This window comes from Puma concolor, chromosome C2 (genome assembly GCF_028749965.1).
Source record: "Puma concolor isolate L17-30 chromosome C2, mPumCon1.1.hap2, whole genome shotgun sequence".
Taxonomy (NCBI): Eukaryota; Metazoa; Chordata; class Mammalia; order Carnivora; family Felidae; genus Puma; species Puma concolor.
The window spans coordinates 156,032,868-156,060,089 of record NC_141675.1 but is presented as its reverse complement, the minus strand read 5'-3'; the positions used below and the strand labels follow the sequence as shown (position 1 = coordinate 156,060,089).

At 50.5% G+C, this 27,222-nt stretch overlaps 1 protein-coding gene across 2 annotated transcripts; it reads right to left on the bottom strand.

Moving 5' to 3' along the window:
* MX1 (MX dynamin like GTPase 1) lies at nucleotides 1-27,222 on the bottom strand. Of its 2 annotated transcripts, none has more exons than XM_086676023.1 (15): nucleotides 27,125-27,222; nucleotides 23,771-23,850; nucleotides 22,522-22,636; nucleotides 18,083-18,275; nucleotides 17,149-17,286; nucleotides 15,139-15,293; nucleotides 14,383-14,521; nucleotides 13,608-13,806; nucleotides 12,115-12,193; nucleotides 10,471-10,593; nucleotides 9,963-10,104; nucleotides 6,792-6,950; nucleotides 5,271-5,347; nucleotides 3,618-3,866; nucleotides 1-359 (listed from the first exon to the last, which is right to left on the bottom strand). In XM_086676023.1, exons 3-15 carry the CDS (start codon nucleotides 22,618-22,620, stop codon nucleotides 129-131), a joined length of 1,983 nt encoding a protein of 660 aa, XP_086532149.1. In that variant the 5' UTR covers nucleotides 22,621-22,636; nucleotides 23,771-23,850; nucleotides 27,125-27,222; the 3' UTR covers nucleotides 1-128. The 2 variants fall into 2 exon arrangements, with proteins under 2 accessions (XP_086532149.1, XP_086532150.1); XM_086676024.1 differs by having other exon boundaries at nucleotides 23,771-23,847; nucleotides 27,125-27,143.

Below are 27,222 nucleotides of genomic sequence, written 5' to 3'. Positions count from 1 at the left end.
CCCAGGCTTCTGGGGCTGAGGGCGGGGCTGGGGGGCTGTGCTGAGGGCGGGGCTCCCCCACGCGTCCGGGGGCTGGGGGCGGGGCTGGGGGCGGGTCCTGGAGATGCTGGCGGGACAGGGAGCTGGACTTAACCGGGGAACTTGGCCAGGCGGCGCCGAGCCTGGGCCAGCCGCGCGAGCCGCTCCTTCAGGAACTTCCTCTTGTCGCTGGTGTCGCTGCGCTCCTTCAGGAGCCAGCTGTAGGTCTCCTTGTCCTGCAGCAGCTGCAGCATATTCTTCTGCAGCCGCTGGCCGTACACTTGCAGGATGAAGTACTGGATGATCAGGGGGATGTGGCTGGAGATACGGTTGGCGGCCTCCTGGCAGGGAAGAAGAGTTCGCGGAGGGTGAGGGGCTGACGTCAGCACGCCGGCGTCAGGAGGGGCCGGGCCTGGCAGGTGCGGGTGCCCGCCTGGGTCTCTGGGTCTCGAGCCCAGCAGCGGCCTCTGGGCCGGAGGGCAGCCTGACCCCGCCTCCCTGCCGGGGCCACTCGGGCACCTTGGGCTCGGCTCGAATGGGCTTAATAAAGGTACGTGGACTGAGTACAAAAACCCCGTTTTCGAATTAGTTAAACTTTGCTGAAAAGATGTTGCAATTTTTTTTTTTTAAATCAACGCTAAATATTCAGCAGGAAAGAGGCCGGGCCGCCCAAAGCCACAGGGCGGAGGGAGCCCTCTGCGGTCTCTGCGAGTCCGGAGCTAGTTTCAAGCCCCCTTCACCCTCCCCACGCCCTGCCTGTTCCTAAAGAGCTCTTTCCTGAGATAAGGCTGATCTCTCGGGAAGCCGATTCGTCCGGTGCCTCAGCAATACCACTGCCCATAAAACAGTGATAACATCAGCGCCCGGCCTCGTGAGACGGCTGAAAAGATTAAACGGACTGAAGGATAAAAAGTTTAAAAAGCTGCGGGGTGTGTTGGGGCACCTGGGCGGCTCAGTCGGTTAAGCATCCGACTTCGGCTCAGGTCGTGGTTCGTGAGTTCGAGCCCCGCGTCAGGCTCTGTGCAGACAGCTCGCAACCTGGAGCTGCTTCGGATTCTGTGTCTCCCTCTCTCTCTCTGCCCCTCCCATGCTCTCTCTCTCTCTCAAAAATGAATAAATGTTAAAGAAAATAAAAGAGGAGTGCCTAGGTGGCTCAGTTGGTTGGGCACCCAGCTCTTGATTTGGCTCAGGTCACGATCTCAGTTTGTGGGATTGAGCCCCGCATCTGACTCTGCGCTGACAGCACAGAGCTTGCTTAGAATTCTCTCTCTCTCTTTCAAAATAAATACACAGAAAGAAAAATGTCATGTCATAAAGATGTCAACTCTCCCGGTGCAGACTGATAAATGAATAGGATTGCGACAAGAATGCCCACAGCTCTTTTTTCATCACAGACAGAATAGGCTGATTCTAAAACTCCTAGCGAAACCCACGGAAGAAGAGGCAGGATAAATCTGCCTAACAAAGAAGCAGGGGCACAGACAGACACATGGCCGTGTTCACAGCGGCGTCATCCAGGGTGGCCCAAAGGGTGCCAGCAGCCCAGAGGCACACGGACAGGTGAATGAACACGCACAATGCGGTCTCTCCATACAAAGGAGTATGATGCTACTTTTAAGAGGGAGGGCAGTCTGACGCACGTTACGGCAAAGGTGAACCTTGAGGACCTGACGCTAAGCGAAGTCACCCACACGCGAAAGGACAGAGATTGCATGAGTCTACTTAGGCGAGCTCCCGGGAATCAGAAAGTCCACAGGATCAGAAGGTAGAATGGGGGCGCCGGGGCCGGGGGAAGGGCTGGAGAGGTGCGTCTCATGGGGGGCAGGGTCTCAGTTTGGGAAGGTGAAGAATCCCGGAGACGGAGGTGGGGATGGCTGCCCAACACTGTGGACGGGCTTTGTGCCACCAAGCTGGGCACTTAAGGATGGTTAAGACGGTACATTTTATGTGATATGTATCTCAACACAATGCGGAAAAGAAAAAGAGGAAGAGAAGTGGGCAGCATTACGGGAGCAGTTCTGGCTGCGCTAGACATTTAAACCTTGTATAAAAATCCGCTAATGCAAAACAAGGTATGTGAATGTAATCTTGTTGATGCTGACATATGAAAAGTAAACCAACAGAAAGAGAATCGGGTTTCTACTGGGCCTTGGTTTAAAGGCTTGCCGTTCCAAGAAGGTCTCTGTCCTCGGAGCCCGTTAGAAATGCAAAACCTTGGCCCCACCTCACACCTGCAATCCACATCTAACCTGCAACCAGATCCCAGGAGATCTGTGTGCATGGTCGGGTTCTAGAAACACTGCCTTACGACAGATGCTGGTGAGGACGCGGAGAAAGAGGAACCCTCTTGCGCCGCTGGTGGGAATGCAAACTGGTGCAGCCCCTCTGGGAAACAGTACGGAGGTTCCTCAAAACACTAAAAATAGATCTACCCTACGACCCAGCAATTGCACGACTAGGCATTTATCCAGGCGATACAGGTGTGCCGTTTCGAAGGGACACATGCACCCCCATGTTTATAGCAGTGCTATCGACAATAGCCAAAGGTTGGAAAGAGCCCAAATGTCCATCGATCGATGGACGAATGGATAAAGAAGATGTGGTATATTTACAGTGGAGTATTACTCGGAGATCAAAAGGAATGAAATCTTGGCATTTGCAACTACGTGGATGGAACTAGAGTGTGTTATGCTAAGCAAAAGAAGTCAGAGGAAAATATCATAGGACTTCGCTCGTCTGTGGAACTTAAGATGCAAAACAGATGAACATAAGGGAAGGGAAGCAAAAATAAGATAAAAACAGAGACGGAGACAAACCCTAAGAGGCTCTTAAATACAGAGAATAAAAAGAAGGTTGCTGGAGGGGTGTTGGGTAGGGGAATGGGCTAAATGGGCAAAGGGGCATCAAGGGGGACACTTGTTGGGACGAGCACTGGGTGTTACACGTAAGTGGTGAATCATTACATTCTACTCCTGAGATCGTTGTTACACGCTCTGTTAACTAACTTGGATTTAAATCTAAAAAGAAAAAAAAGAAAAAGAAACACTGCCATAAAGCATCCAAACAGTGACCTGGTGGAGATATCTGATAAGCCAAAAGATGACTATTGGCTTTATCTGTCCAGGTTTTGACCTGTCTCAACGGCTCTAGCACAGCTGTGCGTCCTTCCCCAGCGTGAATTAGACTGCTTTTTCACACGCTTGGAAATATACAGTAGCCACGAAAGCGTGTGTCTCTGCGAGTGGCTCCTGCCATCGCGTCCCAACCCCGAGCCAAGGGCTCCACCCACGCTCAGCTCCCAGAGTATTCACGAGAACCGGGTGAGGAGATACCGCTCTACAGAGAAGAAAGCTGAGGCTCAGAGAGGTCAAGCAACTTGGCCAGGGCCACACGGCCCGTCAAAACCAGACGTGAGTGACTCCGAGCCTTAGCCTCGGCTCATCCGCCCAAGGCTCGATGCTTCCACGGAGGCTCACGGAGGCCGGGCACACGGGGCTGGCTGACGGTCACCACACAGAGCCCCGGAGACTTAGAGAGAGGCATCCGCAAGAAAAGGAAAGGGAACGAAAGCCGCCTTTCCGAGGCGCCTGCAGACTTACCTGGCGGTAGGCCAGCAGATGCTCAAAGATTTCACACAAGGAGACGCTCCCTGAAGAAACTTCTTCAGAGATCGGACTGTTTGTTTTTTTATTCCTCTTCTCCTCCTCCGAAACCCTCTCCCTGACCCTCTGCAGTGCCCGCTGGTAGATCTGGTCCTGACAGTAGACAATCTGCTCCATTTGGAAGTGAAGTCGGATCGACTTCTCCGCTTCGTTTTCCAGTTCAAACTTAATGTCTTCGATTTTGGACTAGGGCAAAAGAGAAGCAGAACGAAGTTCGCTCGGAAACAAATCGCCGGGTCGAGGAAGGGGGTCCTCCCTGAAGCCCGCAGCCAACCGGCTCCTACTGGAACGCGCCACAGCCTTGCACACCCCACGCTGGCTTATCTAGGACGGGGCTCCCTCCCCGGCGGGGTGTGAGGGGGCGGGCAGCGCGCCCAGACCCCAACCCCCCTGCCCTGAGCGTGGGGACCTGCACGGGCTCTGCTTGCGGGCCTCATTTCTCACATTCTTTCTCTTTTGGGGGCTTTCCCGTCTCATCAGGAGTATCTATGCCCATCACAGAGATCACGGGGATGAAACGGGGGCCAAATTGAAATCCATTCAATTCCATAGGGTTCATGTTCCTGCAATTTACAGAAACTGGCTTCCAGAAGGTCAGGGAATAGATCTCTCGCACAGAAAGTATCTGCCCTCCCCAGAGCCCACTGGGAGCCACCGACTGTGATGCATAAGGCCAGGTGCACCCCAGACATTTTCTTCCGTGTTCATGACACCTTCCAAACAAGGTATTCTTAGTCGTATTTCGTGGATAAGGAGCCAGAGGCCCGGGCAGCTTAAGTCGCAGGCCCCAAGACCCCAGCCTGCGACAGGCCAAGCCAGTGTTCCCAGCGGTCCTGGGTGCCAGGGACCGAGAGTGTGTGTCTCCCCAAATCCGTTAAGTTGAAAGCTTAATCCCCAAAGTGATGGCATTGGGGTGGGGGGTTGGGAGATCCAGCCCATGAGAGTGAAGTCCTTACGGATGATGCCAATGTCCTTATAAGAAGGGACACCAGAGTGCTCTCTCCCTCCCTCCCTCTGGCTCTCTCTCTCCCTGTCTTGGGAGGATACGATGGTCCTGGCAGCGATCACACAAGCCAGGAATTGGGCCCTCGGCAGATGCCAGATACGCCACATTGATCTGGGATTTCGGGTGAGCGGCCCAGCGGTGCTCCGTTACAGCGGCCTGAGCTGACCACGCCGGGGGAGCCCCTGCTTCTGAGGGTAGACGCTTCGGGTCTCAGCTGCATGACGTGGGGGGCCTCACTTCCTCCTGACTCCTCACTCTCGGAAGATGTCAGGTGTATATGTGGCTTCCTCAGTGAGTTGCAGGGTTGGGGCCGTTTCCCTCAGATGAGGCCATTCTCCACGAACTCTGGCTCTCTTTTGTGATTTTAAATATTTATCTCCAGAGTCCGCCTCGCTTACTGCTTACTGCCTCTTCCCCTGGATCACTGGTGATGCCACTAATAAAGTTCGCCACTGAGCCTGATTCTCTGCTTCTCTGCGTACGCAACAAACTTGGGATGGTCTTCATCCAAGAAATCTGTTTTCTAGCATCAGGCTGACTTTTTTTTTTTTTTTTTTGGTTAAATCGCATGTGGTCAGTGTTACCTTGGTTGTTCTGTAGAGGTTGAAAAATTCATCAAAGTTTCCTTTCGAAATATTTGCAAAGGCAAGCTGGACCATATCTGAAGAAAGGAAAACAAGATTCGTTCAAAATCATAGATGGCTGGGGCGCCTGGGTGGCTCCGTCGGTGGAGCGTCCGACTTCGGCTCACGTCATGATCTCTCGGTCTGTGAGTTCGAGCCCCGCGTCGGGCTCTGGGCTGCCGGCTCGGAGCCTGGCGCCTGCTTCAGTTTCTGGGTCTCCCTCTCTCTCCGCCCCTCCCCCGCTCACACTCTGTCTGTCTCTCCCTCAAAATGAATACACATTAGGGGAAAAAAAAGGATTCAAATAAATAGAGTATTTTGAGACTGTGGAATAACCATCTCAGCTGCAGAGCCGACCAGAGGTGTGGACGATGAGAAAGGTGTATTTTGTGTGTGCTCCTGGTTCCTGACACCCAGCTCCTAAATCCCTTAAAAACTCCCGGGTGACAGGAGCATCTCTTGTTCTAAGAAGGTGACTCCTAGGGGCGCCTGGGTGGCGCAGTCGGTTAAGCGTCCGACTTCAGCCAGGTCACGATCTCGCGGTCCGGGAGTTCGAGCCCCGCGTCAGGCTCTGGGCTGATGGCTCAGAGCCTGGAGCCTGTTTCCGATTCTGTGTCTCCCTCTCTCTCTGCCCCTCCCCCGTTCATGCTCTGTCTCTCTCTGTCTCAAAAATAAATAAAACGTTGAAAAAGAAAAAAAAAATTTAAAAAAAATAAAAAAAAAAATAAGAAGGTGACTCCTGGTGGGCCCCAGACTGCTTCAGGGTGAGGGCTGGTCACCAGAAAGATGGAGCCTGGATTAGAAGCCTGGAACTTTCAGCCCCACCCCCACCCCCCCACCCCCATCCCACCTTGCTGCCTCTGAGGAGGAGAAGATTGAGTTAATAAGTGATTATGTCTTTGTGATCAATGATTCCACCTTATTAAAATCCCCTAAACAACAGGGATCAGAGAGCTCCCAGGCTGGTGAACACACCCACGTGCCCAGAGGGTGGTGCCCCCCTCCCCCGACTCCACGAGACAGAAGCACGTGCCCCAGGACCCCCCTCCCCCAGGCCTCATCCTCTATACTTCCCTTCACGCCCTTTATAATAACCTGGAAAGGGGAAGTACATCCTTTAAAATAAACGAGTAGAGGTAAGTCAAGTGTGTTCCTGAGTTCTGTGAGCTGTTCTGGCAACTTATAGAACCTCGTGAGGAGGGGGCCGTGGGAACCCCCGAGAGCCTGTCCGGCAGGAGCACAGCCTGACGTGGGGGCCGTCCCGTGGGGTGAGCCCTTACACCGTCCGGTCGGCGCTAACCCAGTTAGTGCCGGAACTGAGTCCAAATGTCGAACACCCAGCTGGTGCCCCGGAGAATCAGAGAATCGACTGGGTTCTTGGATACTGGAAAACACCCCGGGGAGGAGAGCTCTCATTGGTTTTGATCCAAGCCTTTCCCGGGCCTGGAAATAAAACGCCGAAAAGCCAAATCAAGAACTCACCGGTTACCGTGCGCAGCATGTCGACAGCTGGCTCCTCCAGCTCTCTGATTTGCTGTTTGATAATAATCTCAAACGTCTTGTAATTGACAAATCCCGGCAGCTCTCTGCCCCGATACCGATTTTCAAATTTCTCAATTTCTTTATATATCGCTTTGTACCCTGGAATGGAAAAGAACGGTGCTGAATTATTTTACGAAAACAACCCTGTGGGCTTTTCTTTTCCATTTCCTAATTTATTTTGAGATAGAGAAAAAACATGAGTCGGGGGCAGAGAGAATCCCAAGCAGGCTCCGCACTCTTAGCACAGAGCCTGACGCGGGGCTCGAACCCACATACCACGAGATCGCGACCTGAGCCGAAGTCGGACACTTCACCGACGGAGCCACCCAGGCGCCCCTCTTTCTCTCTCTCAAAAATAAATAAACATTTTTTAAAAATTAAAAAAAAGAACTAACCAGGAATCAGGGTCTAGGCATCCTCTTTTGGTTGGGAGATATTTTCTCGTAGGAATTTTGTACAAACTGAGATAAAATTCACATGCTATAAAATTCACCCTTGTGGGGCACCCGGGTGGCTCAGTTGGTTGGGCATCCGACTCTTGGTTTAGGCTCAGGTCAGGATCTCACGGTTCATGAGATCGAGTCCCACGTTGGGCTCTGTGCTGACAGCATGGAGACTGCTTAGGATTCTCTCTCTCCCTGTCTCTCTGCCCCTCCCTTGCTCACGCATGCTCTCTCTCTCAAAATAGATATATATACTTAAAAAAAAAAATTTTTTTTTTTTTAATTCAACCTAGTCAGGGCACCTGGGTGGCTCAGTCGGTTAAGCACCTGACTTCGGCTCAGGTCATGATCTCACGGTTCGTGGGTTCGAGCCCCACATCGGGCTCTGTAATGACAGCTCAGAGCCGGGAGCCTGCTTCAGACTCTGCCCCTCCCCTGCTCTCTCTCAAAAATAAAACATTAAATTCAACCTAGTCAAGCGTAGAGCTCAGTGTTTGTTAGTACATTAACAAAATTGTGCAACCGTCCCCAGTAGCTTATTCTCAAACACTTCTATCGCCCCAAGGAACCCTGCGCCCTATCAGGACTCCCTCCCCATTTCCCTCCCCCTGCCCAGCCCCTGGAAACCACTCCTCTACTCTCTATTTCTAGGGACACGCCTGTCCCGGACATTTCATATCAATGGAACCAAAACACATGTGGCTTTCTGCGTCTCGCTTCCTTCACTCAGCACAGTGTCTTCAAGGTTCGTCCATGTTGCAGCATGTTTCGTCCTTCATGCTTTTCCATGGCTGAACATTTTCTATCATCTGCTGTCACAGGCTGAATTGTATCTCTCCAAAATTGGTATGTTAAAGTCCTAACCCCTAGCACCTAGGAAATGTGACTGTGTCTGGAGACGGGACCTCTGAAGAGGAGATTGCACTGAAATGAGGTCATTGGTGTGGACTGAACTCCAATCTGACTGGTGTCCTTATAGGAAGAAAGCAGGACACAGAGCCGTGCAGGAAAGACCATGGAGGACACACGGAGAAGGTGATGTCTACGTGCCAAGGAGAGAGGGCTCCGGAGAATTGAAACATGCTGGCACCTTGGATTTCCAGCCTCCAGAATTGTAAGAAAGTAAGTTTCTGTCGTTTAAGACACACAGTCTGTTGTGCTCTGTTGGGACGGCCCTAGCAGACCAATACACGGGTACGTTAACATACCAGCCACCCTACTGCGTGTGAGATGGGGTCTCCCGTGGCTTTGGTTTGCATTTCTCTGACGGCTAATGACGCTGAGCGCCTACTCGTGAGCCCAGAAGCCATTTGTGTGTCTTCTCTTTAGAGAAATGTCTATTCTCATCCTTCGTCCACTTTAACTTGGATTATTTGGCTTTTTGTTGTTGAGCTGTAAGAGTTCTTTGTATATTCTGGGCACTGGACCCTTGTCAGATGCGTGACTTGCATTTTCTCCGGTTCTGTGCGTGGGGGTGGCGCGCTTTGACCCACACACGTTGTTTATTCTGATGAAGTCCCCCTTGTCTGTTACTTCTCTTGTCGCCTGTGATGTCGTGTCCTATGCAAACACCGCCTCTTCATCCAAGGCCACGAAGGTTAGAATCCAGGTTTTCTTCTAAGAGTTTTATAGTTTCAGTGCTCACAGTTTGGTTTCTGATCATTTTGAGTTTATCTCTGTACAGGGGGTGAGTTAGGGGTCCAAATGCATTTTCTTGCATGTGGGAACCCAGTGACGTGCAACTGATAACTTGTTGGAAGGAATTTAGCATCTTAAAATGAGAGCTATTTTCTCATGGGCCGCATGCTGTAATAAGCTGCTGAGCCATGCACAAGGGGGGTTGCTGGAAGCGAAGGACTGTTGTCTTCCCGCAGCATGGTCAGCAGCTTGGGAGTGGCGCAGAGATGGCAAGTGGCAAGTGACCGCCCCAGTCTTCCACCAGGGAACACTGTCATTTATCTCGTCCTGCCCTCCATGCCCTCTGCCAACGAACAAACGACTGAAAGGCGTGGCCGTCGAATTATGTCAACAATGGCACGATGTATCCTCTCACGTTCATTACTCAAAGCCAAGGACAGCGGCCAGTCGGAACCTCCAGTCAGCTCAAGGTACATTATGGAACCCGCCACCAAGCTGCCCGAGTAGAAGCAAAGTCACTTAAAATTCCCCTCAGCTGCTGCCGCTTTATCACTGGCCAGTATATGATTGACTTCAAGCATCTCGAAATATTAAAAAAATTAACTTCAGGTCACACTCTCCACCTTTTTCGGACCCTTGAGAATTTGGTGGTGTAGCGATGGTGTCCAGGCTATGTTTCGTTTCCCCTGTATCGCTGCTGCAGCTGCAAAATCCACTGAGATACACACGGGCTTCAAGGCCACGGCCAGCTGACCACGAAGAGCATGAGGCAGTGGTGGGCGCCATGTTGACCCGCTACTGTTGCGGGAGGGCTGATTCTGGTCGAAGCCCTGGCGGACTTGGGCGGATTCCTCTGCGTGTTCTCTCTAGGTGTCCTCCGAAGTCTGCAGCAGGCGCTGGCTGGCCTGAGTTCAGTGACGTGGGGCAGAGCAAAGGCGGCCCCCACACACCCCTCCTCCAGCTCTCCTCACCATCCGCACCACCCGCCTTGACCCACCTCGCCAGACCTACGGTGGTGCCTGGCACTCACCTTTCTGGAACTTCTTTTCAATCACGGTGCTCCACTTGTGGAATTCATGTCTGATTTTGGTGAACAGCCGACTCTCACCCTCCCCCACAGACTCCTCCCCTTGTATTAAAGAGGTGATGTCATGATTAAACGCATTGATTTTCTGTTAAGAAGGAAAACGTACGTATAAGCGGAGATGTTCCAGATACAAGTGGGGTGGTCTGGAGGCCGTGTGTAGGCTGAGGGTGGGCAAGTGACTCCTCACCACGTGACAGGGGTACCAGACCCTCCCACACCCCCAACCGCCCTCGGGGTCTCGGGTGAGCATGCGTGATAAGCAATCCATACGGCAAATGTGACCATCTGTCACTGCCCATTGTCCCTCCGCACTGGCCCCTCTTTGGTGTTAAATGGGCACAGTGAGCCTGGGTCGGCTTTCGGGGAGTGAGAGAAAAGTGCATGAGGCACACGATCCCTTTCTGGACAATGATGTGTGACTCTCCGACTCGATGCTACAGGCAATACTCACATCTATCAGAAAAAACATTTTTTCGTGTTCGTCTTCTGGTACATCTGAGCCATACTTTTGTAATTCCTCTGTTATTTTCTCATGATTCTCCTTTATTTGATTCTCTAACAGGGGCAGAGATTTCTGAGGAAAACAGAAAAGAATGCAAAGACATAAATACGGACAGGGAAGGAGCTGGAGCCCCCAGGCCACCTGCACCCTACACCTGACCTCCTGGCTTCCTCTAGAGCGAAGGTGGAGAGGGAGGCACATTAGCGGGCACTGACTCCGCCCAGGCCTCCCCACATTCCCACTCCTGGGGGGAGGGGGGACAGTCTCAGGGACATGCCAAGGTGGCCACTCTGCACGGTTCCTGCATCCTGTCCAAGCAACGCCAGGAAGAGCTCCTTCTATGATCTGCAGGGACATTAGAAAGGGCCACCTGTCTTGTGGGCTCTGAAAAAGCAGCAGTTGGGACAATTTGAGATTCAACAACTTTTGTGAACAGATTTAAAGTTTTCAGGGACTTCTGTCTCTGACGACACGGTGGATGGCGCATGCTAGCGCCCTCTTCCACCGCAAACATCAAAAAATGCTGGCTGGCACATCGAAAGCATCCCTTGAAGTGTATCCATGAGCTGGCAGGTACTCAGAGCCACAGACAGGTGACACCGGTGCCCAGGGGCGAACGGGGAGAGCGGGAGTACAGCCAGATTTGGCCTCGCAGGGCATTTGTAGGAAAGAAAAATTGAGGTGATGTTTCAGAGCCTCACTTGGTGCTGGGGCAACGAATAAATCCCGGTGGGCTTGCTCGAGGCAGGGACTCTAACGAGCCAACGTCTTCTTACTCTACAAAGCTGGGACCCCAAAGAGCTAGGAACAACCGTGCCCTCTGTCCCCATTCCTGGGGACTGAACTCGGTGCTGAGCGGAAGGACATAAAATCTCTGCCGAAAATCTGTAACCGCAAGCCAGCCCTCAAACAGGTCTGCTGCCCAAATTCATACTCCCTGAGGGGTCCCCCAGGCCTCGAGCTGAGAATCTAAAATGATTCAGGCCGGAGGCTGCACCTCCCTGGAGAAACCGATTCTGAACCTGGGCTTCCATGAATACCCACAGATCAAGTTCCAGAAAGGATAGGCCCAGGGTGGAAACCCTAGCCCAGGTCATTGTGGGTGATGGCTACCAGGACCCAGTGCACCTGACACTGGACTCCTCGAGCGCTGCGTACAACAGAAATACGTGCAAAGGAAACCTTTTTAAGGGACCGCACAGGTGAAAGAGAAAGGAATTCTGTCCAGACAAACTTGAAAAAGAACCACGGAGAGATTTAAAGTATGAAATCTATGACCATGACCATCGTCAAGCCATTGCCGTAGCGGCTGGCAACGAGAAAGGAACAGGTTCGTGCAGGGCGCATGAGATTTTAGGCCAAGCGGATGTAGTCTATCAGGTCCCGCCCAACATGTGGTGCCGCAGTCACACACCGTCCGGGAGCTTGCTCGAGGATCCCAAGCTGTGCTCCAGACCCGCCGAACCTGAGCCTGCACCTTAACGAGATCCCCGGGGAGATGTGTGTGCGCGCGGACGGTGAGCGAGCCCGCGCGGGTTGGCTCTGGGTTTGTGGGACTCGAGTCAGAGAACGGACGGCTCTACATGTGCTTACGCAGATGTGCATGATGAGTTCAGTGGTCAGTCTGTCCGCCAGACAGGGCACGGTGGCCCTTCCTTCCTCCAGGAGAACCCTGCGGACGGAGAAGAGAACACGACATGCACAACCATGCTGGTGTGGCCAGAAAACGCAAGCCGGCTTTCTGCTACAGGGAAAGGCAAGGCTAGTCCAGTTATTCCCAGGTGGATGGAGCGCCCTGCCGCGGGTACCCAACAGATGTGCAGAATTGCCCTGCGCGGAACGAAGGCAGGGTCTTCATTATTTCGGACACTTCAAAAATGGCATCGAGTTGGAGAGAATTGTACACCTCAAGCTCATATAACACTGTATGTCAGCTGACCGGGACTAAAATAAAAAGCTTTCTTTAAGAAATGGTATAGAGGGATCCCTTCCAGCTGAGACATTAAATATGGCTCATGACATTTGGAACGCCTGGGTGGCTCAGCCGGTCAAGTGTCCCACTTCGGCTCAGGTCATGATCTCACGGTTCGTGGGTTCGAGCCCCGCGTCGGGCTCTGTGCGGACAGCTCCTTCGGATTCTGTGTCCCCCTCTCTCTCTGCCCCTCCCCTGCTCACACTGTGTCTCTCTCTCTCTCTCTCTCTCAAAAATAAATAAACATTTAAAAACATCTTTTTAAATATGTCTCATGACATCTGACTACAGAACTGGTCTTTATAAAGATACGCTTGGTCACCTATGGATATGTTTTCATAACACACACACCCTTCTTCACGTAGGTAATATGCACATAAGTCTACGTAATGCATGTCGGCATAGGATTTCACAAAAATACCCCGACACGTACCTACGTAGGTATATGGATGACATTGAACTATGGGACACACCCTTCCCCAAGACAAGAACCTAAACCATGGGCTGCTTGGAGGAAGGAAGGCCTATCCTCGCTCTATCCAAATCTGCGTTCGCCGAGTTATTATAGATTCTTTATAGTTTAAAGAACTTTTTAGGATAAAAGGCATGCCTGTTTGTCAAAGTACACTCACAGCTGGGCTCTGGTCTCCACATCTGTCAATTTTTAAAAGTTGTGGTAAAAGGTACATAACATAAAATTTACAATTTCCCCCAGTGCCCCTGACTGATAGATAATCAAACTGATGTGGCCCGCGATTGGAAAGGCCACATTTATCATATAGCAAATGCATGTCTCTGGGTCAATTTCTGAACTTTCTAATTATTTTTCTATTCTGAGGCATTTATGTTTTCTTCCGGTATTTGTGTTTCTATTTAATTTATTTTCAATTGTCGTAGCCAGTTCCCTCCTCATCTGGTTGTGGAGGTCTATTTTCTGCTGTACTTTGTCAGTTCCTCTTTTGTTCTCCTGGGCAAATCCCACGGGCATTGTCAAGGTATAGACACACTCACACACTCACTGCGAACGTCTGCTTTTGGGCGGCAGCCATGTTCCCCAGGAGAAATGGAGGGCCTACGTTTTGGTTTGCCCTTTGCGGAAACACGGCCCAGGTACCTGAAATGTGGGTGGTCCTCAAAGAAGACTCTCTCTTTCTCCAGAGCCTCGGCCAGGCTCAGCTGGTCCTGGATGTCCTGCTGGCCCCGGCACTTGACGACCATGTAGCCCTTCTTCAGGTGACAGACGAGGTTTTGTGCCACGTCGACCACCTTGTCTTCGGTGCCTCTGTCCACCAGGTCAGGCTTTGTCAAGATGCCTGCAAGCCGGAGACTTTCCATCAGAGAACGCTCGCAGTTACCTCTCAGCCTTGCTCGTGGGGACACGACGGCACCCCCAACCCCCAAGTCCACGGTTTGAGGTGGAGCCCCTGGCCAGTGACAGAACTATAGCTCAGGCCCCAGGAAGATGGCATGCCCCTCCAGGCAGCTGTGGGGGGCTTGCTTCACCCAGGGCTTGGCCCTCATGCCAGAGACACAGCAGCATGTGACGGCCATTTAATTTCCCTTCTACCCAGTCGAAGAGTTCATGCTCTATTGCGATGACTCTCCACCTTCCCAGTGAGGCACACTGGGCTGTCAGCCCAGAGCCCGACGCGGGGCTCGAACCCACGGACCGCGAGATCGTGACCTGAGCCGAAGTCCAATGCTCAACCGACTGAGCCGCCTAGGCACCCGACTAGCACTTCTAAACATTCTCCATTTACTTCTGGTGCAGATGGGGCTTGGCCCACGCTTGGGGAAACACGGGTCCGGCCGAGACCAGAGGCATCATTTGCTGAGCCCACGGCCAAGTAAAGCCCTCCTATGGTTTCTAGGTTCTTCCCTCTTCTTACCTATGGTCCTGTCTCCATCAGGGTCCACCTCCTGAGCCATGCTCAGTGCCTCTGTGGTGGCGATGTCCACATTGCAAGGGACCACCACCAGGTTGATCGTCTCCTGCTTAACGATGTACTTCCTGATGAGTTGCTTGGTCTGTGAGAAAATGAAGGCGTATGAGGGCAGGGACAGGTCCCGACCTTGCCCTTGCTTTGGGACCTCCAAGTCCCAGGGGTATCTCCCCGAAAGAAACAAGCCTGCAGCATATCCCAAGCCAGAGTTACAAGAAACCAAGTCTCCCGTGGCAGAAATGGAGCTCTGGGGTCTGGGGAAAACCGCCAGACCTTAGCTCATTAACTATCTCCCAGGATTCCACAGAGGACAACCGCAGGGAAAGAGAAGATGCCACAAAGTGCATGACGGTGCCCTAGATCTTAAATCTCTTGGGTAACATTTGCCAACATGAAAATGCCATCATATCTGTTGCTAATGCTTTCTCTCCCCACATAAAACCCCTTCCTGTACACGCCAGCTTAGATACGCCACGAGATGTAACTCTAACCAAAAATGGGTCCCCGTATAAAACCGAAACACTGTAAAATGGATTTCCAGTTCTGCCTCCTTGCCTCGCGCTCCCCAGAACATCTCCATCTGACTTGGTGGAGGCCACGAGCCCACCCCTTCACACCTCCTGATATCCACCCTCCCAACTCAGCCCGGAACTCGCTGTTGTCCAGGGCACGGCCCCGGTCCCCCCCAGACCGAGGTTGTACCTGGCGTCCGATGTCGGCCGGCTGATTGCCCACAGCCACCCTGGTGATGCCAGGGAGGTCTATCAGGGTCAGATCCGGGACATGAGGGGAGCTGACCTCCAGGTTGATTAGCTCATGACTGATCCCCAGTCCTTCCCCGGCGATGGCATTCTGGGCTAGGGAAGGGGGAAACGAGAAAACCTGAATAGAGCGTACAGTACAAGCATCTCCCTATAGCAAATCCTCCGAAAGCACCTTCTACCTGCCGTGCTTGGATAAGGCATATCTGGAGCAGATTCACTTTTCCGGGGCTAAAAGGAAACCCAAAGGACAATTCAGGGTTCTTCCTGCCAGTGGCCAGAACTGTTTGTGGAGAGAGCAAGAGAAACATCTCTAAAGATGCACCTGCACCAGGCCAGAGCGGGGCCGACCTGAGCTCTTCCTGGCATAGCGCCTAAATCCTTCCCCTGACGTCACTAGGAGATTAACAACAAAGCAAAATGAAAGCAAATAAAAACACATGGGCACGCTGGGGCAGGGTTTGGGAAATGATGGAGGGGAACGTGCTAGTTTTGAGCAAAACGAGCCCTGGCATTGACATCCTATCGAGGGACCTCATTTGGCTCCTGCCTCCGTAACGATGACAATTTCAAGATCTAAATTTATTTATCGGTATTCCCGTCCGTCACTGCACGCACACTCCTCTCCAGGGCGACCTTCTCCCAACCGGAGAGTCTGTCCCTCGACCTCGGGCTTGGCACGTGGCTGACAGGACATCACAGAATGGACTCCAGTAGAGATTGAGACCTTGCGCCTGGGGGATCCTCCTCCCTTCCTGCCAGGAACCCGTCCGCCACCACCCAAAAAGCCAAGCCTGGCCTCCTGGAGGAGGATGGCCACCGCATGGGGAGAAGGCCTGGTCTTTCCAGCCCAGGGCCTGGGTATGTGACCGAGGCCATCCTCGACGGTTGGCCCCAGCCAAGCCAGCTGGAGGGAAAGAACTGCCCGGCTGATCACCAAATCTCAAGAAACCAATGCTTCCAAGCCACTGGGCTTTGAGATAGCGTTGTTACACAGCAAGGGAGAGGGGTACACACAGCGGTTTTGAGTGCTCTGCCCCTGGAGCCAATCTAAGCCCAACAATCACACAATGACGTTCGGACTGTAAAAGCATCCTTCAACTTTTGTAAAACAGTCTATAAATGCAACTTGGTGCTTCTATCTTTTTTTTTTTAATACAATTTATTGTCAGATTGGTTTCCATGCAACACCCAGTGCCCATCCCAAGTGGCTGCTACCTTCTTAAGAGCCAAGCTCATTCTTTGCCACTTCTGCTCCCCAAATGACTGAGACTAGGCTGTGACACACTAGGAAGAAGCGAAGGTCCACGTGGCAGAGATTATCTATCCGCCTTGCTCACTCTCAGCCGCAGCCAACCCTGCCACTACTTGTGCTTATGTCCTCCGCGTGTTATCTCTCCTTTCGGATGCTTCATGGGGACAGGGTGATCTCTGTCTCTGTGGCTGGCATTCACTGAGACGCACCGTAGGTCAACCCGAGCTGGGATTATGCAAACACATGCAGAGGAAAAGGCCTATGAGATGCTTCCAGAGAGGGTTCGGGGATGGTCCAGGATGCCTTTTATGAGGCTAACGGGGAAAGGGGTTCCCTGGCCCCACACCCAATTCTTCTTCCATCAGATCTGTGGAGTGGGGAAGCCTTTGAATAAGGGACAGATACTCCTTGTTTAAATTTTAAAGTCCACATTACTCTCCGATGCTTATTTACATACTAAGCAAGTAATTGCTGAGGTCAGATTCTGTCCAAAGCGCTGGTCTTACTGAGGGTAAAAGAAGAGAAAACACAAGGGAGCCGGGGCCTGATGCAGATGAGGGCCGGAGGGAGGCCCCCAGGAGAACAGGACAGGCCCAGAAAGGGAAGAGGGGGACAGTGACAGATGGACCCCTTCCTCCCTCACCCAGGTGGCCAGATGTCCAAACAGGTGATAGCGAACAAATGTGGGGCACTTACCTGTATTGATTGCCTCCTCCACCTCCGAAGGGTCTGAAATCTCCGTCTCAAAGTCCTGGTAGCTGACTTTGCCTCTCCATTCATCCTCATTCATGAGCTTCTTCAGCTTCAGCACCAGAGGACACCTTGTGACAATACCTGGAGGCCACGTCCACATCAGTCCTGCACTCTGCTCTCAAGAGTCCTAGACGGTGGCCTGAGATCAATGCTGTGCAAACTTTTCTATAATCATCTGGGCAGGCTGCTAAAAGCGCCTGGTCCCCTTGTCTGACACTCGGATGCATTAGGTCTGGGGCGGCCTTAGAAATATGCATTTTGAGTATGCATTCCAGGTAATTTTTTGCTCACTAATGCTTGAGAGCCATCACTTTCGGCTTCTCGCTTCATGTTTTGCCATCAGCTCGGGTGGCACACTCTCATAGGAAACCCCCAGACTCTGGTAAATGTCCTCCGCTATCCCCCAGGATATACCCATACCATCAGGAACACATACTGCCCTCACCAGGCCCCCTGACCACGTCCCCCTGCCGTAAACTTCCAGACCCCACCCTCTCCTACATCTGACCTGTACTTCAAGGCCCATCTCAGGTCTGCCCGCTCTCCCCTGGGGCCCCACCGATCCCTTGACCTTGGCACTCAAATAGCACCACTAATCAGAGCACCAATCTTTACCTCCCATTTGGAAGGTCACCTCTTGAGAAGGGGCTCGGGAAAGACACCCACATGTATGTGGTTCTGGGCTGGGGGTGCAAGTACATATACTCAGACCTACCTCTGGGCTGATGGCTCAGAGCCTGGAGCCTGTTTCCGATTCTGTGTCTCCCTCTCTCTCTGCCCCTCCCCCGTTCATGCTCTGTCTCTCTCTGTCCCAAAAATAAATAAACGTTGAAAAAAAAAAAATTAAAAAAAAAAAAAACAGAGAGCAAGTTCTTACCGCTGCCTCTGGGAAGGGCGACCCCTGACAGGGCCTCCAGCACTGAGCTCTTGCCCGAGCTCTGGTCTCCGATGACAGCGATGGCGGGCAGGGCCAGGTCCTGCTCCACGCCCAGGGCACGAAGGGAGTCGATGAGGTCAATGCAGGGGCGCACTTTCTCCTCATACTGGCTACATAGGCTCTTCTTGAGTCCCTGAAGAAAGCAGAATCAAAGAATTCTGTCATGGCCTGCGGGTCATGTTCCATCAGAGACAGACAACTTCAATCAACCTATCACAATAGGTGAGAAGAGATCCCAAAAGAGAGTGGGAAAGGAACACAAAGAACTATTTAAAGAAATGATAGGTAAAAATTCCCCACACTTGAAAACAATTAACTCAAAGACCCAAGAAGCTCAATGAACCCCAAACATAAGGTACATAAACTACATCAAGGCAGATTATAGTCAAATAGCTCAAAACCCCTGACAGAGAGAAAATATTTCAAGCAGCCGGAGAACACGTTACACATTGAGGAGCAAAGATGAAATTTATAGCAGATTTCTCATCAGAAACAATACAAATAAGAAGATAGTGGAATAGCCTTTTTAAAATACTGGAGGGAAAAAAAAAATCCATCATCCTAGAATTCTATACCTCGCCAAAATACCTTTTTTAAAAATGAAAGCAAATGAAGTTTTTTTCAGACATAAAAAAGTGAATGAATTCATCACCAGCATTGGCACTACAAGAAATGTTAAAGAAGTCCTTCTGCCAGAAGGAAAATGATTCTGAATGAAAATCTGAATCCACACAAAGGAATCTACACCAGAAATGGTAACTACTACATTTTTTAAAAGTAACTTACATATCCTTAAAAGATATATGACTGAACAAAAATAACAATACATTGTGGGGCTTATAAGTCAAATTAAAATTCATGACAAAATCAACATGAAGGCTAGGAGGAGACAAATGGAAGCATACAATTGTAAGGTTCTTATTTAAATATTAAGTTATAGGGGTGCCTGGGTGGCTCAGTCAGTTAAGCAGCCAACTTCGGCTCAGGTCATGATCTCACAGTCTGTGAGTTCAAGCCCCACGTTGGGCTCTGTCCTGACAGCTCAGAGCCTGGAGCCTACTTCAGATTCTGTGTCTCCCTCTCTCTCTGCCCCTCCCCTGCTCATGCTCTGTCTCTCTCTGTCTCAAAAATAAATTAAAAAAACATTAAAAAAATTTTAAATATCAAGTTATTTACTATCACTTCAAGTTAGACTTGACAAGTTAAATATGTAAAATATAAACCCTAAAATAGGCACATTTAGTAAATCAACAAAGGAAATAAAATAGAATCATCAAAAATGTAGTGATTAATTCAAAAGAAGGTAGAAAAAGAGGAAAGGGGAAATAAAGGACAGGGAAAATAGAAAATAAATAGCAAAATGATCTTCTCAAACTTCATTAACAATCACAATAAATATAAACGGTCTAAAACATTTTTAGAACAAACTGACTTTGAAATAGAAGAACAAAGTTGGAGGGCTAACATTACTGATTTCAATATTTATTAAAAAGCTGCAGTAAGCAAAACAATGTGATACTGGTATAAAATTGAGAAAGAGATCAAAGGAACAGAATATATGTTCCAAAAATAAACTGACATTATGTATGGACAACTGATTTTGACAAAAGTGCAAGGGCAATGCAGTGGAAGGATAAAGCTTTTCAACAAATGGTGCTGGAACAACTGGGCATATATATACCCCCCAAAATAACCTTGTATCTATATTTCACACCACACTAAAAAAATAACTCACAACAGATCATAGACCTAAATGCAAAACCTAACACTACAGAACTTCTACAAGAAAACAGGAGAAAAATCTTTATGGCTGTGAGTTAGGCAATGTTTTCTTAGATACGGCCCCCAAAGCACAGTTCATAAAAGAACCAACTGATAAATTGGACTTCATCAACATTGAAAACATCTGGTCTCTAAAAAAGACTAAGAGAAGGAAAACAAGCCACAATCTGGGAGAAAATATTCACAAAACATATATTTGACAAAGGATTTGTACCCAGCATACATAAAGAACTGCCAAGAAATTCCTTGACAATAAGAAAACAAACAACCTGATTAAGAAGAGACTATGAGAATATGCTTTATAATATACATAAGTTTTACTAGGTAGTTCCTTTATCTCGTGGTGAGAAGCTATTTATATTTTCTGCCAGGTCAGCTTTTGTTGTTGGGGGCTGTCCTGTGCATTGCAGGAGATTCAGCAGAATCCCTGGCCTCTATTCATTATTCACTCTGAGTTGTGACCATCAAAATGTCTCCAGACATTGCCACACGTTCCAAGGGGCAAAAGTGCCTCTGGTTAAGAACCACTGCCTTACAAAGTACATGAGTACAAGAGTTTGTATACAGGGAATGCTGGCAGATTTCTGCAAGGACCTCCTTGACCAAATGCTAGAGAGCCCTCTTTGACCACCTTGAGCCCTGTTCTCCACTTGGCTTTTCCTGGGCTGCTGAGCCCAGACTTAGCAAAGAATCCTTCTTAGCAAAGAATCCCCTCACCTTTGAAAGCTAATCAAGCTCTTTCTCCCGGTCCCCTTGATGATAACCTGTCCTTAGTCATTCTTTCTCCTCTCCCTCACCCTTCCTGCTGGCTGTAAATCCCCACCTGTCCTCCCGTACCACCTTGACCTCAGTCTCTCTCCCTTGTGGCATTAGGCTGGAATAAAATCCTCTTGGCCATTTTTTTTTAACAAGTGTCTGCTGCCAGTTTTTTCTATAACAAACTTCAGAAAGGTGTGGAGCACAGCTCCACAGGGAAAGCCCCATGGTGGTCGTACCAGAAACCTGGCTACACCTTTGTACCCACCAGCCTCCGTCTCAGCCTTCCTCATGGGTTCTTCTTTGTTTTCATTTCTTTAGATCACCTATTCCCAAGAGTTTATAAAACATGAATAATAGTACCAACCACCTGAATTAAGAAAACACATAACCCCAGTCCATAAGACCCTCCACGCACCCTTCCCCATCACCTTCTTGCTGTTACCCCTTCTCCCCACCGAGGGTCTCTCCATCCTGAGGCTCGTGAGAACCACGTTCTTGTTCTTCTTCGCGGTTTTACCACCTACCCATCTTTCCCTAAGCGATACATTGCTTCTTGTTGCCTGAATTGGAACTTTGTATAAGTGGGGCCATACCATACATTTCTCCTATGACTCAGTTCTTTGTTTTGCCACTGTTTTTTAGATCTTGATGCTTTGATGCCCACTTCTAAGCAGAATTCTGCTGCATGAGCGTACCGCTATTGACACATTCGTCCACGGCTCACAGGCCCTTGTGTTGATTCTGGGTTTTGTTATCATAAACAACGCCATTATGAACATGGCTCTCAGAGGGCACCTGCAAGTTTGCATAGTGGTTTAGCACAAATAGAATCGCCTGGAAGCACTATTCGAACACAGATGTGGGCCCTACCCCTGGAGTTCCTAGTTCATCAGGTCTGGGGGGAGGTGGATGTGTGGGCTAATCATTTACAGGTCAAACTTCCCAGGCCTTGCTGAGGATGCTGGTCTGGGGACCACACGTTGAAAACCAAGGTCTGTACCTAGAAATGGAATTTCTGGATTATAAGACAGCACCGTTCAGCATGACTGGAAAAGGCCAAGCTACAGCCAAGCAGGTGGGTGTGAACGGTATGAGTTCTTACTGCCCCATACACTGCCGGTTACAGTCAGGCAAGAAACACAGTTATATTGGGGACCTTCTTATTTTTCTGTGTGCTTCAATGTGGCTTTTAGTATTGTTTAATATTGTTTAGCATTTATTATGAAAATGGAGTGAACTTGAAAGAGGCTGATGATCCGTGACTTTAAGACACACGACAGCAGTAAAGGGACCTCTCTCTCAACAGTCACAGAAGGCAAATACTGTTATCATTCCCATGTTAGAGATGGAGAACCCAACTTGTACACCAGGGAGGAAGAGCCATCTTAGAAACAAGATCACACAGCTGGAAGTGTTTGCATTGGGATAAAATTCAGATCAGACTGATTTCAGAGGCCAAGTTTGGTTCCCATCAAAAATACGTTCTGGATTCTGGGGAAAAAAACGGTGCCGCATGGCTTGCCGGTGAGGGAATGGAACCACGTGGTGGGTGTGGGATAGCACGGTGGTCCTTGGGCCCAGAGCGAGGCCAGTTCCTACAGGAGCCGGACAACATCCCGCCCGGCTTCCCAGGCTGAAACTGCACCCCAACCAACCAGTGTCAGCTATGGCGAAACATCTACACTACACTTGGTGGCCAGATGGGCCCCAGAGGGACAAGTAGGGGATCACATCAGCAACCGCGGCAGGAGAGATCAAGAAGCAGTCATCCCGGGTCAGGAGCATCGCCGTCTACAAGGACAGCCCTCAAACACGGCTATTTGCAGGTGGCAACTTACCATTTCCTGATTTTTCTCTGCCTTATCCGCAAGTCCATTTAGTAACAGATGATCGGACACAGGATCTGAGTCAGTGATCTTTCCTTTAGAATTAACCATCTCCGCCCTCGATCAGCTTAAAATCAAGCACATCGGGATTAACACGATTCAGAAGCCAGGTTCATTCAGTCACAGAATCACCACTAGATACACTGGGACACACTGTGGGCTCCTTAACTCTTTAGGGACTGAAACAAAACAAGGAGCCAAATGATGGATGGAGGCAGCTTAGCGGATTTCAGGAATGGGCTCCCAGACCCCAAAAGAGTCTTTAAAACTAGGTGTTTCCTATTACAATTTTAGGTTCAACGGCAAAAATTTTTTCACCATCAATTGGAACAGTGGCAAAGAACAAAATTTCCGTGAATTTTTAAAATTCACATGTAAAAGGAAACTTATTATAGAACCATTCCCAATGTTGCTGTGGGAATCTCAATATAATGGAACTTTGATACCCAAGCTTATAGTTGAAAAAAAAAATGCCTGAACTTTAAGTTCTTTTACTCTGTTCGTTTTGCTCCTGGCTTCATATTTTTATTCCATTTCCCCCCATACGAGTGTATCTTAATGACCTTCACTTTTTTCTATTTTTTCCAGTTTGGTGGGTTTGATGGGTCGACATCCATCACTGTGTACGTTCGAGGCGTACAGCATGAAGGTCTGAGGTACACATTTTGTGAAATGATCACCACGATGGCTTCGGCTAACATCCACCTTCTCATATAGATATGATATCATTTTATTTTGAAAGAAGCTAATCGTCCACTTCACCATACTTGTCTGTATCCCTCCAGATCCGTACATATATGTCTGAAATTCATTTTTCAGAATTTCTGGGGGCGCCTGGGTGGCTCAGTCAGTTGAGCGTCTGACTTCGGCTCAGGTCATGATCTCGCGGTCCGTGAGTTCGAGCCCCGCGTCGGGCTCTGTGCTGAGAGCTCAGAGCCTGGAGCCTGTTTCGGATTCTGTGTCTCCCTCTCTCTCTGCCCCTCCCCCGCTCATGCTCTCTCTCGCTCTCTCTCTCTCTCTCTGTTAAAAATAAATAAGCATAAAAACATTTTTTAAATAAAGTAAAATAAAATAAAAAAATTTCTGGGACCCCATGCCTCTAAATAGTAAATTTTACACATCTCATCATCTTAGGTAAAAGTGAGCGGGAATTTTTCTATGACTTGAAACAAATTATGAGAAATGTAAACCGCCTACTTACCTCCAACACACCTTCCTTTTCCCTTGACGATGCAACGTTGACTAGTTGGATAGAAACACGGAGCTCTTCTCCCACGCCTCCTTGAAATCACACAAAACTTACAAATTAGGCCAAAACCCAGGTGAATGTATGTGACGACTCATCAAGGTAAGGTCCCATTGTTAAGAAGGATGCACAGAGGCCTCACGATGAAGCAAGTTCATGGTTCTCAGAACCCTTTTGGTAAATCTTGAGTATTTTAATTCTAAGAGAGACCGATAAGGCACAGAGCCTTACTGTTAATTTACTGCCTGAATCAACCATAGTTTCTGATGTTCTCTGTGCTTCTTTTACAAGACCCGCCCCCAAGAGCTACACCATCTTCCTTTAATATTGGGGCAGTTGAAAGGGACAGGTTAAAAAAAAAAAAAGGGAGGCGCGCTTGGGTGGCTCAGTCAGTTAAGTGTCCGACTTTGGCTCAGGCCACGATCTCTCGGTCTGTGGGTTTGAGCCCCATGTCAGGCTCTGTGCTGACAGCTCAGAGCCTGGAGTCTGCTTCACATTCTGTGTCTCCCCTCTCTCTGCCCCCTTCCCCACTTGTGCTCTGTCTCTCTCTGTTTCTTAAAAATAAATAAATGTTAAAAAAAAAAAACTAAAAAGAAAAAAGGGGAGAAATGTATTCCTTTTATTGTGAAGTGGGAGAAAGGTGATTTGGAAAGGCAATCAATTAGAAACAGTATGACAATCTGGAAATGTATTTCCTAACCTCCCCCCGACCAACCATGCCTTTGGAGATGCTTTGTGCGCTCAGGGAGTCCCAGACTGGGGCCCCACATTGAAGACCACAGCTGCCTCAGTTGGCCTTAGTGCACCCAGTCAGGTGGCATCATTGGTCCCCAGGTCCTACAGCCCCATGACCACGGGTTCAAATTCCGTCAACACAGGATTGTGTGAACACATTCCCCTCCTCTGTTTGCTTCATATAATGACATTCCTTGGACACAAAATCTTATCTGTGCATCTTAAATGTTTGTACCTTTCATAGATGATCTTTGAAGATCAGTTTGGAGTTCAGGGGCAGGACAATCTCAGGAATTAAAGCCCGTTTCTTACTTATCAGTTACACTCGGCACCCGGCCGTCAAACCGAACTGAATGCAGTCGCCAGTTGTGGCCATGGTGGGGTCACGCTCTCAGCCCGCGTCTGCTCCTAAAACGTCTAACCCACGCTGTGTGTTTAAGACAAGACTGTGGGCTGCTCTCTGAGGTAGGCACATCACCCGGAACCCCTCTCCACTTTCATCTTCCTCCCCCCACCCCTGCCAGTGGTCAGGATGGGCTCTTCCCTCACTGCCAAGGTTGGGGCAGGGGATAGAGAAACTGCCCAGGGCGGGTCTGTGGACACTCAGGTCCCCCCCCCCCCCCCCTTCTCGGACGAGGCTGTCTGGCTGCCCCTGCACTTTGGATTTCAGAGGGTGGCTTCCAGACCCGGACCCTATCTACCAGCGGCACCCCTGGAGAGTCTCTGCAGCAGAGGGTGGGGGCCCCATCCAAGGGCGGTCCCGTGGGTCGCTATCCTTGTGGGAAAGCTTCCTCCAGCCCAGACCTCACAGAGGTCTCCCAACCCCTAATAAGAACCACCACCTGTTGCGTCCTGCTGAACCCCTGATTGAGGAAGTCTGCCACCTGCCCAACACAATTGAGTCCAGTTTTTAAAATAATCCCCGTAGGACTTACACTCACTTTTTCTCTTGGGAGTCTTCCGCCTTGCAAAAACCCACTGACATTTAAATTTTTATGGTGGAAGGGGAGAACATTCTGCTCTTTAGACCTAATGCTCTCTACCAAACCACCCGGAGGGAGCCCAGTACCGGGAGGTGGGGAGAGGGAAGCCAAGAAGGAAATGGAGGGGCAGGGGGCATCCTGTCCACATGACAGGGGTTCCCGGCCAGCAGCTCTGTTCCAAAGCGGAAAAATGACACGGCTAGACATTCGAGGAGCCGTTTGGGACTGACCGCTAGGGGTTAGCATCACTTGATCCTGCTTCCGACAACCACCTGATTTAAATTTGACCAAATGATTCCAAGAGCCCCCACATGCACAGCTCGGGCGGTCACGCGGGGTGGAGTGCAGGTGTCTCCGAGCCTGGCTCCCTCCGTCAGCCCCCAGGACGGTCTTAACTCCCTCAAAACTAGCCTGTCCCCTGCTCAGTCCCACCCCGCTGCGCTAGCAGCGGAGAAGCGGGTCCCTGGGCAGCCCCCCATTCCCTGGGTCGGGGGCGGGGTGGGGGGGGGTACGTTGGGCGGGGCACTTCCCCAGATGCCGGGCCCCTCCCTCCTTGCCCCTCCTTCCTACCCGGCTGCTCGGCTACTCAGGACGCCCCCTAGCGGGGACCCTCCACCCTAACCTCCCTGAATTCTGCAGGATAGTGCAGACCCCCCTGGTCTGCGCACTCCCACTGTGGATTTGTCTGGTTTTCACTCCCCAGCAATGTGAAAACCAATAAAATTACTAAAGTAGTGGGGAGGCCAGAAGGGGGAGGCTGTACCATTTCTCCTCAATCATAGGAAGAATTGTCAGTAACAGACCCCGACCGGAGACAATCATCAATTGTAGCCGCCCCCCCCCCCCCCCAGGGACAGGTGGGTACCTCATCTCCTACGGGAAACCGCCACCCCTGCCACTCAGCCGCCAAGAACCTGCCATCGCCATGACCTCTTGCATTTCTCTGGTGGACTAGGTTCAAAACAACCCTCCCCAAGCCCCTTCCAGAAAGCACTGTCCCTGTCCTTTGTTTGTTGGACTTGCCTATGGTTTTGCCATGGCTTGCGCGTCCCGGATTCCAGATCGCTGCTATTCCTGAAGAAGCCCACGTTTGCTGATCAAAGAACACACTTTTGTTTTATTTTTAAGGTCGATAGCAGGAAATATAAACTGATACAAGCCATGGGCCACCTTCGGGGTGGGCTTGGAGGGCGCCCAGCACTGAACGTGAAACTTTCTCAGTGCACACCCCTGGGAGACCCCCTTGGGAGACTGGCCCCCTGGGAGACCCCCTTGGCCCCCCTCCCCTCCACCGGCCCACCTCCTCAAGCAGAAAAGTCCTCGGGGTGCAGGGGTGGGGGCTGTTTCTGATAAGTCATCCAGGAGTCTTAGCAGCCTGTTGGTCAGAAGCAGAATCAAGCGGCCTCTGAGCCCAGCCAGTATTTCCATCATCATCGTCACTGTCACCGTCACCATCACCATCATCACCGTCCTCACTATGACCAGCTTCTGCTCCCCCATGCCTCCAGAGAGCTTGTCTCCGCACCCAGCCCTCCCACCCCAGCCCCCCAGCTTGCAAGAAGGTGCTGCTACCCAGGAACGCGACCCTCACCTGTCCCCGCGCAGCTGCCAGGGCCCCTCGCCGCCGCGCCGCCGCCGCCGCCGCCGCCGCTGCCCGGCTTTTATGCAGCGCCCGCTCCGCCCCCTGGC